Here is a 16,425-nt window from a genome sequence, read left to right as displayed (position 1 = left end):
TAGAAATTATATAAGGACTTCTCAAAAAAGTTTTTGGACTGAAAAAAGCTTTCAGCTAGCTATAGAACACGTTAGAACGGGCGGAAACTTAACAATACTTATACTGTGCTGTTATATTTACTATGAAGTACTTTGTACTACATATGCAATAAATTAAATTTGGTTAAGAAATTCAAAAATTAATTTTAAGCAATTATATTTGTTATCTTACCCTAATGGCATTTGGCATCTCACCCGGATACTTGGGGTGAGATGCCTAAAATGCCAGACAGTGAAAAAGTTGTCATTGCAAACACAATATATAATTTTTTTTTAATAAACTCCAGTTTTATCTGAAAAACATACTCCAAAATATGACATTTTCATTAGAGGGCTCCAAAACCCAAATTAGTGCTATAATTTCCTTCATAAGCAAAATTTTAGGCATCTTCCCCAGAATCACTATACATAACTTTATTTATTTCCCCCCAAACATATTTATGTAGCTAGAATTAGTTTTAACTAATGTTAAAAGTTAAAACTAGTTTTATCTAAAATCAAAACATGTGCAACTAAATTAACACTAAATAAACAGTAAATTAACTAGACAAAACCAGTTTTGTCTAGTTAAAACTAGAGCTTCTTGATAACAAGCACCGAGTTCAGTGTATTAACGCTGAACTCAGTGCTTGTTATCAAGAAGCTATACAATTTTGGCGTGAGTGTTATTTATTTATCTATTTCTAAAACTAGAATTTACTGCTAGTCAAAAATGAATTTGAGTTAAAACTAGTTTTAACTAAACAAAACTGGTTATAACAAAGACATCTAGTATAAACTAGTTTCAACTTGTTAAAATGTGTTCTAACTAAAAATGGGTTTTGACTGCAACATATATACAAATAAATTAAAATATAATTAAGCAATTTATGGATGATGTCATTTATTATTAGAGTATGTAAAAATCACATGTAAATTATCAGTTAGATTTTTATAACTATAATTTTTAGTGCCTAGCTGTCCTACTCTATTTTATGATAAAGTAAAATTAATTTATTTATGCATAAATTATTGTAAATTATTTAAAAATTTAACACTTGCAGAATTTAATATAAAATTCATTTTAATAATTTTCAGAGATATGAATTATCTTCCTGGTTTCTTGCCATATCCAGATGATTTTATACTACAGAATGAAGGTCTTTACTTTTTGGGTCTGAGACCAATTTTGTATTTCATAGCTTATGGCTTTATTGTTCTCATTTCAAGTGCCCAGTATTATTTTATTACAATAAATGGATATTATCTGAATGTTTTGAAAAATAAGTATGCATATTTAAATATTTTTTGAGTTTTTTTTTTTTATATTAAAAACTTCTGTGAAATAAAAACTGGTGCATTCTAGCTAATTCAAACTAATTATTCTAAGACTTGTTTAGATATAGAGATTTATATATAAAGAAAAGGAAGTTAAAAAAAAGGATTACAAATACATGCATTTAAAAAATTTTTACATTGTATTTGGTACATAAATTTGTAAAATTATGGACTACGCATTTTAACATAAATGTGTCATGTTATAAAAAATAATCTTTTAAGTAGTTTGGTTTTAGTTGCAAGATATAGTGAAAATTATCAAAATTGGTTCAGATTAAGTGGTGTTTGGATTAGTGAGAATGCACTGTAATTTCATTTCTACTCTTTGTGTGATGATTTTTATTGATGATACTATAAGGACCTTGAATAAGTTCTCGCTGTTTTCCAACAGATGGCGTTACCAGAACCACGTGTGTTTATTTTTAGATGGTGACACATCTGTAAGGAAGTACAATAAGCGACCTTGAAATTCAGTATACGTCATTTCACCAAAGTGTAAACAACTTATTTTTTCATTGTGTTAAACATGTCTAGTTTCGTGCTAAAAAAAGAGTATTTGCGGGGAATTTTATTGCACTATTTTATTCAAAAAAAATCTGCAGCTGAAGCACACAGAATTCTTGTTGAGACTTACGGCGACCATGCTCTGTCGGAAACAACATGCAGAGATTGGTTTAGACGCTTCAAAAATAATGATTTTGATGTTGAAGATAAAGAACGATCTGGTGCACCAAAAAAGTTTGAAGACAAGGAATTAGAGGCATTACTTCATGAAGACTCATGTCAGACGCTAGCTGAACTTGCAGAATCATTAGGAGTTGATCACACAACAGTTTCGAAACGTTTAAAAGGATTAGGAATGATTCAAAAGCAAGGACATTGGGTGCCGTACGAGTTGAAGCCGAGAGATGTCGAACGGCGTCTTTTCACATGTGAACAGCTGCTTCAACGGCAGAAAAGGAAAGGTTTTCTGCATCGTATCGTGACAGGTGACGAAAAATGGATACACTACGATAACCCTAAGCGTAGAAAATCGTGGGGTAAGCCCGGTCATGCATCAACATCGTCAGCAAGGCCGAATATCCATGGTTCGAAGCTTCTGCTCTGCATTTGGTGGGATCAGCTAGGTGTAGTTTATTACGAGCTGCTCAAACCAAACGAAACTATCACGGGAGATCGCTATCGACTACAATTGATGCGTTTGAGCCAAGCATTGAAGGAAAAACGGCCGCTATATGAGCAGAGACACGACAAAGTGATTTTGCAACATGACAATGCTCGGCCACATGTTGCACAACCGGTGAAAACGTACTTGGAAACGCTTAAATGGGAAGTCCTACCCCACCCGCCATATTCACCAGACATCGCCCCTTCCGATTATCACTTGTTCCGATCGATGTCACGTGGCCTGGCTGAGCAGCACTTTCGTTCTTATGAAGATGCCAAAAAATGGGTTGATTCTTGGATAGCCTCAAAAAACGTGTCGTTTTTCCGACATGGAATTCAAATGCTGCTAGAATGATAGGAGAAAGTAGTGGCTAGCGACGGACAATACTTTCAGTGACGTGTTTATTACGACTTTTTTTAAATAAAGTGTTAATTTTCACAAAAAAACAGCGAGAACTTATTCAAGGTCCTTATAATTTAAAAATTTTCTGAAAAATTTTTAGACTTTGATTTTCAATATACAGTGTGACCCTGATCTACAAGAATTCAATACAATGAACTGCTTTATTTTATTTTTCTTACCAATTTACAAGATAAAATATTTGAAAGAATGAGCACCAACCAATATTTATGTGAACAAAATATTCTAATCACAAATGACTAGATTGAAATTCTTGAGCTGGCTTGTAGGTTCCAATCTACATTTTCTTTGTTGCATTCACACTGTGTATTAGTATCTTTTATTAGAGATAATAATAAAGTTTACTAAATTGTACCAATTTTAGAATGATTATCTCTACATTAATAAAATTGTGTCATTTATAGGTATTTTGTAGATCTTTTAATGTTGTTTGAGAAATGTGTGATGTGACTGGGTTATGTTAGAATAAGATACAAATTTTGACTGTAAGGAATAATGAAAAGACTCATTTCTACTTATAAGAGGCTTTAGTATCCCTAAAATGCTTTGTAACATAAGCTTGTAAATTGGATTTACACTGTATATGATAAATGTGAATAAGAACAAATTTATTTGACAAATTATATATACATAGAAACTAAAAAATAAATTTAATTTTATGTATCTACTGAATATTAGAGAAGTTATGCTGTTCATGATAATTAGATTAGATTATTTAATCTAATGATTAAGAATAGTTTTCTTTTAATCATTAAATCATCATCATCAAGTTTAAATTTATGTTGTAAATATTATAATTGATTTTTCTTATTTTTTTCTGATTACAGTATTGTTAAATGCTATAAATGTAAATAATAATTATTTGATTTTTTTATTTATATTTAAAGAAACTGCTACACTTAGCATGTAAAGTTATTAAAAATGATGAAATTTTAATTAAAAATACTCCTAGGCTATATGCTTTGCTGTTAGTATAATTTTTTTGAATTTTTGTAATTAACACAGATTATTTCTGATTTATTCAATTCACTTAAAGAAAAAAAAATCAATTTCATGAGATAAACCTTTAAGAAAAGTAATGTAAATGTAATATTTGCAAAAGTTAGATTCTGCATATAAGCTAAAATAAAATATATGTAATATTAGAAAATATTATTACAAAAAGATTCTGTTTATCATAAGTAATTGAATTGGTCCAGAGTTTTGATTTTTTAAAAGCTGTAAAAAAACTGATTCTGAGAATAAATTTATTTAAAATTTTTATATACTGTTAAACTCGATTGTAATGAGTACAAAAGGATCAAGTAAACCTACTCACTAAAAATGATTATAGGAAGCTATGGTTATAGTTATTTACTCTATATCACTGACAATGGATATAGTGAGTAATGGTCAATGACTATATATAATATTTTATTATTTTTTAATCAAAGCTTCTTTATTTGATTCAATACAATAAAATTTAAAAAGTTAGATGGAATTTTTTTAAGGAAAGGAGGAAATGACATAATATTTTGAATGGTAGTGAAGGGAGTTAGAAAATTTCTTCATTTTATTTTAATCAGTGGCAGAACTACACTGGTGCAAAGTGGTTTGGCCAAATCAGGACCCAAACATGTCAAATAAGACTGAAAACTGAAGGTCATGCCATCATGAAAGAAGACTGAAAACTGAAGATTAAATGTAAAAATAAATCATAAGAGTCGTAGTTTTGACAATTCAGTAGACAGTTCATTCAAATGGTGATGGGGTTTCCTACTCATTAAGTACTATGTAGGACAATTTTTTTTTGTATTTTATAAATGTGAGTATCTATACACAAAAATGTCTCAAACACATAAAATGAAGGTCTGTTCACAATAACATGTTATAATCATGCTCATTATAATTGAGTTCAGCTGAATTTAACAAAATAAAGAATGTTTTGCTGTTAAATCCAATATATTTTTTAAGAAATAATTTTTTATTTTTACAATTTTTCTATTTAGTAGAGACATTTTTCACTATGATAATTTTTCTGTATTCATGTCATCATAAAGAAAATACATTAATTTGTTATCATATGAAATTTGCTTGAAATTTATAGATTAAATAAAACATATTCTAATAATGATTTTCATCTTGATATCAATCAAATATATTATTATTATTGTGTGGATTGAATGCTGAATTATGCTTTGATTTTTTTTATTGAATTAATAATTCAGAAATTATTAGAAACATCAAAATGACACCACAAAGAAACTCTACCAGGTTTCTACTTGTAGTTCAGGAAGAGATCATCTAGGTATCATCGTATCCTAAGCATAGACTGGTATGTTTATCTTAAGCAATCCTAAGCATTGCCATCCAGCTTGCTTACAGCAGTAGGTGAGCAAAGCAAAAGAAAAGTGCACTATTGAAATGCAAAACAAAATGGTTGTTGACCATATATATTTCATACAGTGTCTGTTGGAAAAATTTATTCAGTTTAAATGTCACAATTGATGATTATACAATTACACTTATAAATTAACTTTGTGAAATTACAAGTTTGATTTTACACAAAGCTAAAATTTTTGACACTCATGAGTTTGATAAGAGGAGAAAAAGAAGCTCCTCCCAATCTTTTGTTACTGTATTGCTAAGAATATGAAAGGTAGAAGGGAGAATCCCCACCACTCTGAGATAAAAGTTGGCTTTTTATGTTGCTGTATAAGTTGATCCCCAGTTTTGTTCAGACTCTTATGATACTGACTAAAGTTACTGAGTAATCAATGTTCATGATAATTCATATAGGTTAGATTATATAATTCAATAAATCATTAATTATGTTTTTTATTAATCATGTATATGTTTTTTGGTATATTTTTATAATCTATTATAAATAATATAAACTAGAGTATTGAATGAGACTAAAAATATTTTAATTGTGTTATTTGGTAATCTTTACTATCTATCTGGATGTATCTATGCTGTATTGAAGTTATTTTTATTAATTTATAAATTATGTATTCATTTTAATGTATTTCCAATTTGTAAACTAAAAGACTCTAATATAAATTTATATTTTATAATAGATACTATAAGAATGGAACTGAAAGAAAAACATCAAAACATCTATTTATTCCTATACTTTTAATGTCAACTTTGTTTATTTTTGCCATGCTCTCAAGTAGTTTATGTATATTCTTTTTATTTGTCATTGATCTCATAAAGGTAAATTTTTGTAAATTATACATTTTAATTATGCTTTTTATTAATTGTATACAGTAGACCCCCCTATAACGCTTAGATACGTTCCACGCTAATCGAATTTTACGTTGTAGGAATGATTAAATACATGAGCCAATCGCAGCCCGATAGGTGGGAACTTTATGGACTAAGGCTGTTCGAAAGGTTTTCTTCTATAAAATTAACCGATTCTAGACTAATTCGACTCAACATTTCCAAAACACGTATAATTTTTTGGGAGTAATCCGTATAAACTATGCTATAAACAAAAAATTATAGGATTACTTACCGAGTGTGTACCGTTCGACTACGCCGTTGCTTAAAGCTGGTTTTCGTCGCGGAACAGCACATGAAACGGCGGCCGCGATTTCTAATAACGAATTTTTCGCAGAAAAATAACTTGACCTTTGGAGACATCATTAATATAAATAATTTTTATGGCCGTTGAATAAGAAGTGTTTCTTTCACAAGAAATGTATAAAATTAGTGCTGTATTAGACTTACGGTACCTAATTTACATACTGTGCAGACGATAATAAACTCAACTTACTAGCCTAAAATCTCCGTAGCGTGTTGCCAGGCGGCAGAAAGCATATATATAATTATAATAAAGTTACAATAAATTAAGTTAATATATAATTATATATACAGTACCTAATTTATATATAATTAATATATAATTATATGTACAGTACCTAATTTATACCTAATTTATATATAATACTAAACAGACGATAGCAAACTCAATTTAGCCGCTCCGTAGCGTGGCGCAGGGTTGGAGGAAAGTAGTTCGGCTGCTCATCCACTATTGGTCCAGACTCTATCAATCTTGTCACGAAACGACGTTATAGGAGGTACGTTATACGAAAGTTGCTACAATTTTTTCGCTACGTTATAGGAATTGTCATTATAGGAACGTACGTTATAGGGGGGTCGACTGTACCTTTATTCTAATATAAAAGTAATAGCATATAGTCCAACATAAAACTTGGCACCATGACTGAATGAATAATATGCACGACTGCTAATTGCAATGACTTTTATTAATGAAACATTTTTGACTTGCTATGCATTATCATCAGCACTCAAATGTTGGAGAATGGAATAAAAATAGGAATTTGAACATTTTTTTTGAATTACTGTTGACTACACATGCATTATAAAAATTTTAAATATTTGAATAACAGAACATATCATTTCATACATTTATTTTTATTCTATGTAAAATTATAAAATTACATATAGTTTATAATCATTTCATACACTACTACATTGTCCATAGTTTGGATGTTAACATGATTCATCAAATGATATGTTTGATGAATCATGTTAACAAGCAATGAATCATGTTCCCTCAACAAGCATGAGGCAATAGCTCTCATGCTTGTTGAGGGCTCATGCTTCACATGCTTGAATAACTAGTGATTCAAGTTGTCAGTTCTGAATTTGTTAGCTCAGTGCTGAATTTTGGGTTCTTTTTATATTTCTATTGATCTTATCCAGTTATTTGGAGTTAGTAGACTTAATATCTATATATACATATATAATTAGCCAGGTTACAGCCTGATTTATGAATCCAGCATTATAATTCGGTCTTGGTTTACTATATCATGAGGTGAGAATCATGAGGTGTGAACCTTATGCTATAAGTCCTATTTGATTTAGAGACAGTTTTACAGCATAAGAATTTGAAATTTCACAATCTTTTGCAGATAGAACGAAATTAATCTAAAACTGAAAAGAAAAAGGACCTATTGGGTACATTCAATATTACTAGACTATCCATTACAAGGAAAATTAAAAGGAATATTTGTACAAAGAGCTATGAACTTATGCTATAAACTTTTTTCTTATTTTCAAATGAATGTCAATAGTTTTGATGAATTATTATGACTAGTGGCTTGTTCTATAAGACAAAAATGTTGTTATCAATAAAAACTGTTGTTGTTCATGGCATCTTTATGGCACATGGCTTGCGCTTTGAATGTTGCACTGCAACACTTACTGTGGTGACAAAAAAAATCACAATGTGCATACTCTCATATAAACACATAGAGCAAGATGTTTCATTGCTGAACTGTTGCCAGCCACCAGAACTTTTTGTATCTTTTATTGCATTTTACCATAGTGTGTGCACTCTCATATATTTGGTTGAGCAACAAAATGTCTCAAGACAAAATGTTGCAGTGTGTCTATAGCCTTATCATGCCATTTTTAAATGCAAATTAAGACTCAATGTTAATTGCTTTTCTTCTGTAAATGAAAATTATTAATTTAAATAATTATTGTTGTAACCTGCTGCTATTTTAAGGAACAATAATATTGTTTTATTTAATTCATAAAAATACAGACAAAAATATTAGGTTAAGTGGCAAATAATATAGAGATAGTGTTTACAAATTTGAATTTAAATTGCGTGATTTTTTTTCTGTGGAAATTTAATTACAGGTTTGAGTGTTCTCTGAGATAGTGTTTTTCAATTTTTTTTTATATTAATGTAAAAAATGTTTTTCTTAAATTTTAATCATTTATTTATATATAAAGTTATATTACTTCTTATTAATATTATCATCATCTAAATAAATGATACGAATTAATTCAAATGAAGAAAATATTATAGTTATTATATCATTAAATGAAGAAAATAAGACATTAATCAAAAGAATTGTTCTATTGCTATGAATGCAACAGAGCATTGAGTTCTTGAAAATGAGCAGTTAAATTTGAAAGTGCTTGAATAATTTTTAATTTTTTTTTGTAGCTATTACTCCTTTAAATGTAATATTTTCTCCTTTAAACCATTGTGGAATTATACTTTGTTTTAATATTAAAATTCTGTTTTGATTTTATATGTAGATAAAAAATTTTTAGTTTAATTATCTAAAACATTTTATCTAATATCAAACATTCAAATAATAATATATAAATATAATTATTATAGCTCATTCCTTCCTGTGGTAAATGCATTATTGAAGAGGATAGAAAAGGAATTAATTTTCGTACTAGAAGATGGCATATCCGAATGGCTGTTAATTTTCTTCTATTTTTAATGTTTTGTTTATTGATCCCATCTTTTATTGTATGGGTTCGTAATATCAAAAGTTCTGTAATATCTTCTCAAGATCCCTTTTTAATAATAATAATATTAATCATGATGACATGCTATATATTTTGGAAAGATGATGAATTACAGATCAACAGGTAATATTTCTCTTTATTCTAAATTAAATTTCACGAATAATTATTTCAATGTTTTCATTTATAAACTTCAGACTACATTGTTATTTTAATCCTAAATCATCTGTATTAATGTTACTTTATTGAATTTGTTTCTATTTAATTACATTAACATTAATATTGTATATAACAAAATAATAATATACAATATTATAGACTATTAAAAAAAACAAATGTTTTAGGCTTACTTTATACAGTAAAGCATCGATTATCCGACTCAATTGGGGACTCAGGTTGTTCGGATAACTGAAAAAATCGGATAACCAAAAAGAATTAAAAAAATACATTAGTATAGTATATTAGTAGTATGTAATTAGTATGTTAGTATATCGCTATTAACCAACTTCGCGTTGAATTTTCATCTATGTTAAGCCTAAAAAATTTTTTTAAAATAATAATCGTCGCTATTGTATTGTTAAAAATTATTTTAAAATTATTTTATTGCTCACAAAACAAACAACCATTCATAATTAGAAAATTAAGTCTCGTTTAAATACTGGCCTCCCTTCAATGGTCGAGTCGATGTTGCCAGCTAAAACACGCAAAAATTTAACAAAAATAATATTAAAGTAGCCAAGACATAGCCAAATATTGTAGCGCCACATCATTAGCGGACATTTGAAATTTGCCGACTAGAATGGTCGGTTAACTGATGCTCTACTGTATTGTCATCAGATTTACTTATAATTCAAATATATATTTGTATATTTGAATTATATTTTTTTCTCTATTATGATTTATATATTAATTAAATTGATTCCTTTCTTTTATTTAAGTGTCAAATGTTTATAGTTTTATTAACCAAATATTTTTTGTGTTATTCCATTTTCAAAATTTTTACAATAAATTATTTAAATACAAACAAAAACAATGAGAGCAATTCATGTTACAAAAATTTTTTCACAAATTAGTTAAATAATTGTTGTAAGAACTTGATCCAATATAAACTTTTAGTTCTTTGATCTCTATATAATTGTAAGCTTAGTACTTTTATAGCTACATATGAAACAGAAGTAAATGTCCTAGTTAATATCATTCCTTTAATCCAAAATTTAATGACAACTCATTAAGGTACTGGCTTCTGACTTCTGACTTCTTCTGTTAAATGCCTTTTCTTATTTTTTATTGCCATCTTAAGAAAAATGATTAGATAGAGATTAACTATTTCTGCTTCAGATTTTCTTATTGATTCAGTATCTTTTCTAAGTACTATGTGGCTATGTCATCTCAATCTTGTTTTAGTTTTCCTTTTTCTTCTTCAAGATGCTGTTTATATGATAGCATTCCTTGATAATAAGATATGTTTTTGTTTTGTAGCTTTCCAATAACTTTGTTACTTTCTTCATTTTTTAAAATGTATATTCCTGATAGTCTGGATAGTAAGAGAAATTCATGCTTAGAATGATTAGGAAAGCGAAAAAGTTTGAATATGCATATTAATCATCTCATTTTTTAAGTTTTCTAAGAGATTTGGAAATATACTAATATATCAATATTAAGAATTTCTACTTTATTGCTGCAAAATTTCAGACAGATCTTCCCCTTCAAAATCTTACAATGATCAATTGATTCTATGGAAATACATCATTTAAAGAAATTTAACACAATAAATCATTTGATTTTCTGCATGAATAATTCTGAAAAATTTAGTTTTAACAATATATTTAGTCTGAAAATGATATTTTTTTTTGTTAAAATTACTCATATACTTTTGTGGAATAATGCCAAATTGATTCAAAATCATCATTTCTTAAAAATAGTGATGTAAAATTTGTAGTTCTTATGGAGGTTTACCCCACTACAATACAGAGGAAGTTTTATAAGTCAGATGATTGCAAGGTTCTTGCTATATATGCAGGATTGCCTAAGGATTTATGAGGCTCTAGGCAAAATTTATTTTTGAGGTGCATTAAAAGAGCACTGATGGTAGAGGATAAATAATAACAATAGTAATAATGATTATTTATTAATAATGTGTAATAATAATAAGAATGTCCATATATATGAGCANATTATTTACTCATTTTATACCGAATTATATTTTCATCTGACTATTATATTTCTTAGTATTTTTGTAATATTTTATATACATCTGTTTATAGATTATTATTGGAAACATTTGTGATATTTTATTTGGATTATTAACTGAAACATTAACTGAAAAAAAGACCTTTAAAAACTATTACAATGGAATATCGAATTTATGTTTTACAACTTTTCATTTTCTCTCAATATACGCCCAATAGTATGTGTCATTTTAGTTACACTCATTCCAAAAGAAATATTTCATGACAAACATCGATAAACACCGATGTTTTCACTTTTTACGCAAGAAAAGTTTAAATTTTTAAAATTTTTTTGTCATCAGTTTGAATTTAAGACAATTTTTATGTAAGAGATTTTATCTTCTCTAGTACAGTACACATGGAATCTAATATAGTAACTACTATATTAGGTTTCGTATATGTACTAGAGAAGATAAAATCGCAAAGATAATAAATATGAGGTGAGAAAATGTAAGATTTATGAGACAAAACAGTCCTAAAGCCTCCAAAAGCATTACACTTTAACGCACGAGTTTACAGTAAACTTATCAATATACTTTTAATGCAGTGATCAATTATTGTTAATTATTGAACAGATGTGTAAATTATTCAAATCAGTACAAAAGTAACTGTTTCAGATTTTATATCAGTTTTTACTGAAAATTCTAAATTGATTATAATCGTTTATTTATTGTATACAGTATACTCACAAGAGTTATCGTAAATTCAAGTTTAGTAAGTGATGTTACAATAGATATTTAATCTTCCTTCCTGGGGTAGCCCTAGGATTTGTGAGGCCCTAAGAAAAATTTATTTTTGAAGCAAATTAAAAGGACGATGGAGATAGATTTATTTAGGTCTACAATAATACGAGCATTTTTAATATAGAAACAAACTGTAAAACACACAATAAATAATAATAGTGTGTACAATAGTTCTATTAAATTTTCCAATTCAATGTACAGAAATTCACCTACAAAATTGCTTTGTTGCTTTTAGCAGCACTGAATTAATAAATTATAGAAATACTGCAGAACTAGTCTTTTTTCTCTCTTTCAAAGAACAAGATGAAAAGTGAAAAAGGTTTTTCTTGACACATTATTGACCAGTTTTAATTTGAAACTGATGATACTGGTAGAATTACATTTTAATATCTAAATCATCAAACTGGTAATTATTGAAAATATACTACTAAATTTGTGAGGCTGTAGGAATCATCTTTTTTGCTTGTATGTAGAACTGCCTCCACTTATATGGAGAAATAAATGTTTCTCAGCAGCCAATGGGTAATTCATCACTAAACACCTTTGTTAAACATTTACTTGTTATGCTCTAATGTTTTCAGCTTAATTTATAGGCTATCCTCAGGTGGCTAATTTTTGGAATATCTATTCATAATGTATTCTATATTGGAACAGTTTGTAACAGAACATAAAAATAAAATTCTAATATTTAAGGTTTAATGTTCTTTAAGGTTATTTTAGAATTTTTATGTTTAAATTCATATTCAAATAATTTTAAATAAAAAATATATTTTTATATGTTAGTTCATTGTAAAAAATAAACTTTATAGAAACTCCTAGTTACATTTACTGTCTGAATCTCTGAAAGATAAATGTATTAATCCAAAACTACTCTATATATATATAAATTTTTTCAGCATTCAGTACCAAAGCTGTTTAGGGATTATTCTTTCTGCCGAGTATGGGTTTGGTAGTTTAATTAACAATGTGATTAAAGTTTACTTTCCTTTTTGCAAATACAAGGCTTAATTGGATACAAATCAGTAAATTGTATATAAGGTGGTTATTTATATTTGCAAACCAGATTTTTTTATTGTGATTCTAAAAATATAAATTGAGAGATAGTCCAATGGAAAGCATTCAGAACAAAAAGGTCAATCTCCAGTTGACCTATGGACTCTTAGTGACAATTTGAAAAATTGATCTGGTTGTCCTCTAAGGAGTTTGTGGAGGAGCTGAAAACAAAAGCATAAGAGAGAGAGTCAGAGATTCTCTTAAAGTCAGTTCAGAGAAGTAATTAAATTCTAGTTAACATCAAGCCAAGTTTCACAAAGTTAAAACTTTGTCTTTGCAACTTTAATTTCTCTGGATTGATCAGAAAAAGCAAAGGTCAAACAATCAATCAAATTAGAAGTTCCATTCTTACTGATTAGGACAAGTTCTTTCACCCATCAAACTATCTCAAAGATCTAATTGCACAAAGTATTAATATTGGGAGGCATCTTGATTCACTGCTCTTACATCTCTCTCTCAACCCATAACGTTATGTAATTGTGACTGCATAATATCTGTTGTAGCATAAAATTGTAGTTAAATTAAATGTTGTCCTTAAGAAGAAAGGAAAATTGATCTGTGTTTTCTTCTTTGACAGTCATGTTCTTGCTGTATAAAATAATAAAAACCTCCACTTAACTGAATTTGTTGATCTTTAGTAACATACAATCAATTTTTGTTGTAATTGTTGTCGTCATCCTGATGTAATCAATAAGCTATCTCAACTTATTGATATAGGACTACCACAATTATACTATGTTTTCTTATTATTATTAATTAAAATAGCATTATACAAAAAAAATTGTAATTAATAATTTATATTGAATACTGCTGTTGGGATTTATGATAATTGGCCTAGTTACTATTGGAAAATAAATAAATATGGAATTGAATCTATGACATTTAGTGTTTTAAAACAGCTGGTAAAAGTTTTGGAAACAATTTTTTTTATTTACATGCTCACCAGTTTAAAAAAATGAATCTACCGTGTTTCCCCGAAAATAAGACATTTGCAGAAAATAAGACCTAGCACAGATTTTGCTGAATTGCGAAATATAAGACCTCCCCCTGAAAGTAAGACCTAGAGAAGTTTTTCTTTATTGGTAACGGTCATCGACAGATGGTGAAAGTGGCCGTTGGCTTTTTGAAAGTACAGCCACTGATTGGTCAGCAGACAATTACGCCACACGGCATGATTTGCATAAGACTATGGCTTGGGAATCACAGATTTGCATAACGTTACGGCTGGGGATGGCTAATTGGTTGGCCGGGAATCACGCCACATGACATTTGCATAGTGCTACGGTTCAGTAAGCACTAATTGGTCATCGAGTCCGATGTTGACGCTATAAAATGGCGACAGTTCGACACACCGGATATACGTCACTCTTGTCTAAGTTTGACTTGGGAATTTTTTTTCAATAAGAAATGTGAATTCTTCCTGGAAAAAATAAGACATTCCCTGAAAATAAGACCTAGTGCATTTTTCAGAGCAAAAATTAATATAAGACACTGTCTTATTTTCGGGGAAACACGGTATACATAATATGCAAGTTGTTTGACTCAATTAAGATATATCATTAAATGCAGCAATTCAAATAATTTATATTTGTTAAGAATTATTTTGAAATCAATTTTGAATGTAAAATTTAAAATTAATAATAATAAAATGAATGACATAAAATTGTTTTAGAGGAATACTGTATACCAATATTCCTCTAAAACAATTTTATGTCATTTATTTTAATAATAAAATTTTATCATTATGTTCAAAGATCTTTGAACATAATGATAAAATTTAAAATATTGGTTTTTTAGAATAAATTCTAAAGTGCCAAAATGTTTTTTAACATAAGTTTTGCAATAAAAAAAATATCAAGAAATAAATTTTATAAGTTTTTGAAATTCAGAACCAAAATTTTAAATTTTATTCTAAAAAGTAATGCTTGGCACTTTGTTTATATTGTATAGTGTTAATACTAAATATACCTAATAGCAGTATTTTCTTTTTCAGATTTGGCTATAAATTTTTATCCTATGTGCTTTACACTCTTGCTGTTTTAACAACTATGTTTACTGTTATCAAAATTTACTATATTATTTATTCATTTACAATAGCCTTATGCATTATAGCCTTTATACAGGTAATTAACAATTATATAAATAAAATAAAATGTGAATAGTTTAAATTTTGAACAACAAATGTATGATTATGTAAATTTTAAAAATTCATTTTATTTTGTTGTAAAGAAATTTTGTAAAATATGGACTGATAAATTAAAATAATGAGAAATAATAAAAATTATATTATATAATTGTATAATTCAAATTTTAATTTGAAAACAGTTTCATTTTGTTAAACTTGTTTTATAGATTTTAACAAAAGGAAAAAAATTATATATTTTTTTCAGTGTAAAAATAGATTTAAAAAATAAAATAATTACAAATGGAACCCATTGTATTGTATTTTGGAAAAATTTAACAATTTTTATAGGCATAGAAAGCATACATATTAAAAGCTATATTCGACTTCACTTAATTACAAAATGTTTGAACAGAAGCAGACTTTGTAGAGAACAATGACATGGTAAAGTTGAAAGAAGAATATCAGATAGGTTGCCAGAAAAATCCAAAATTTCAAAAAATATTTTGTGCTAAAGAGCATCAAAACCTGTAAAATAAATGCAAAAGTACTGGCAGGTTTGTTTTATAAAATGTATGAACATTTTATAAAACAAAACTGCCAAATTTTTATTAATACAGAAAAAGAGAAAAGTTAAAACACTTTCATTGGAGGAGCAATTCCAAAAGTTATATGTTTGAAAAACTTTGTTCACAATTTTTTCCTCTGCTAAACCTCAGTATCCAGGTGCTTTAAAATCTGTATTTCCTACAAAACACTGAAAATACAAAAATATGCATATGGTAGACAATCAGCAATTGGTTTAACTTTGTGTGTTAATATATTAACTATCATTTTTGTTATTCCTCATTTTACTAACACAGTACTGAATTTTGGCTAGTTCTAAGAATTTTGCCAGATGGCACCTATTATTTGAATAATATTAGACTTAATTTAAACCATGTATTTACAATATTTTACTTGATATTCAATAATTTTATTCTAGAAATAAAATTATCATTATTAAGATGTTTATTTTTCCAGTCCTGTTGAGCATACTTTGTCTCC

At 27.8% G+C, this 16,425-nt stretch overlaps 1 protein-coding gene across 1 annotated transcript in view; it reads left to right on the top strand.

Moving 5' to 3' along the window:
• Window positions 1–15,499, top strand: part of LOC111636943 (GPI inositol-deacylase-like) — a gene marked incomplete at its 5' end in the record, with an annotated part of 86,251 nt that extends 70,752 nt beyond the window's left edge. The window contains 4 exons of the mRNA XM_023382329.1: window positions 1,117–1,305; window positions 6,004–6,142; window positions 9,099–9,358; window positions 15,250–15,499. Coding sequence (XP_023238097.1) covers window positions 1,117–1,305; window positions 6,004–6,142; window positions 9,099–9,358; window positions 15,250–15,418 — 757 coding nt within the window. The remainder of the gene's footprint in view (window positions 1–1,116; window positions 1,306–6,003; window positions 6,143–9,098; window positions 9,359–15,249) is intronic.
• Window positions 15,500–16,425: the final 926 nt, after the last annotated feature.

Source organism: Centruroides sculpturatus, unplaced genomic scaffold, assembly GCF_000671375.1.
Source record: "Centruroides sculpturatus isolate CEXI.00-Female unplaced genomic scaffold, Cexi_2.0 scaffold128, whole genome shotgun sequence".
NCBI classification, from domain to species: domain Eukaryota; kingdom Metazoa; phylum Arthropoda; class Arachnida; order Scorpiones; family Buthidae; genus Centruroides; species Centruroides sculpturatus.
The sequence above is the reverse complement of the archived record's forward strand: the minus strand, read 5'-3'. Positions and strand labels throughout refer to the sequence as shown.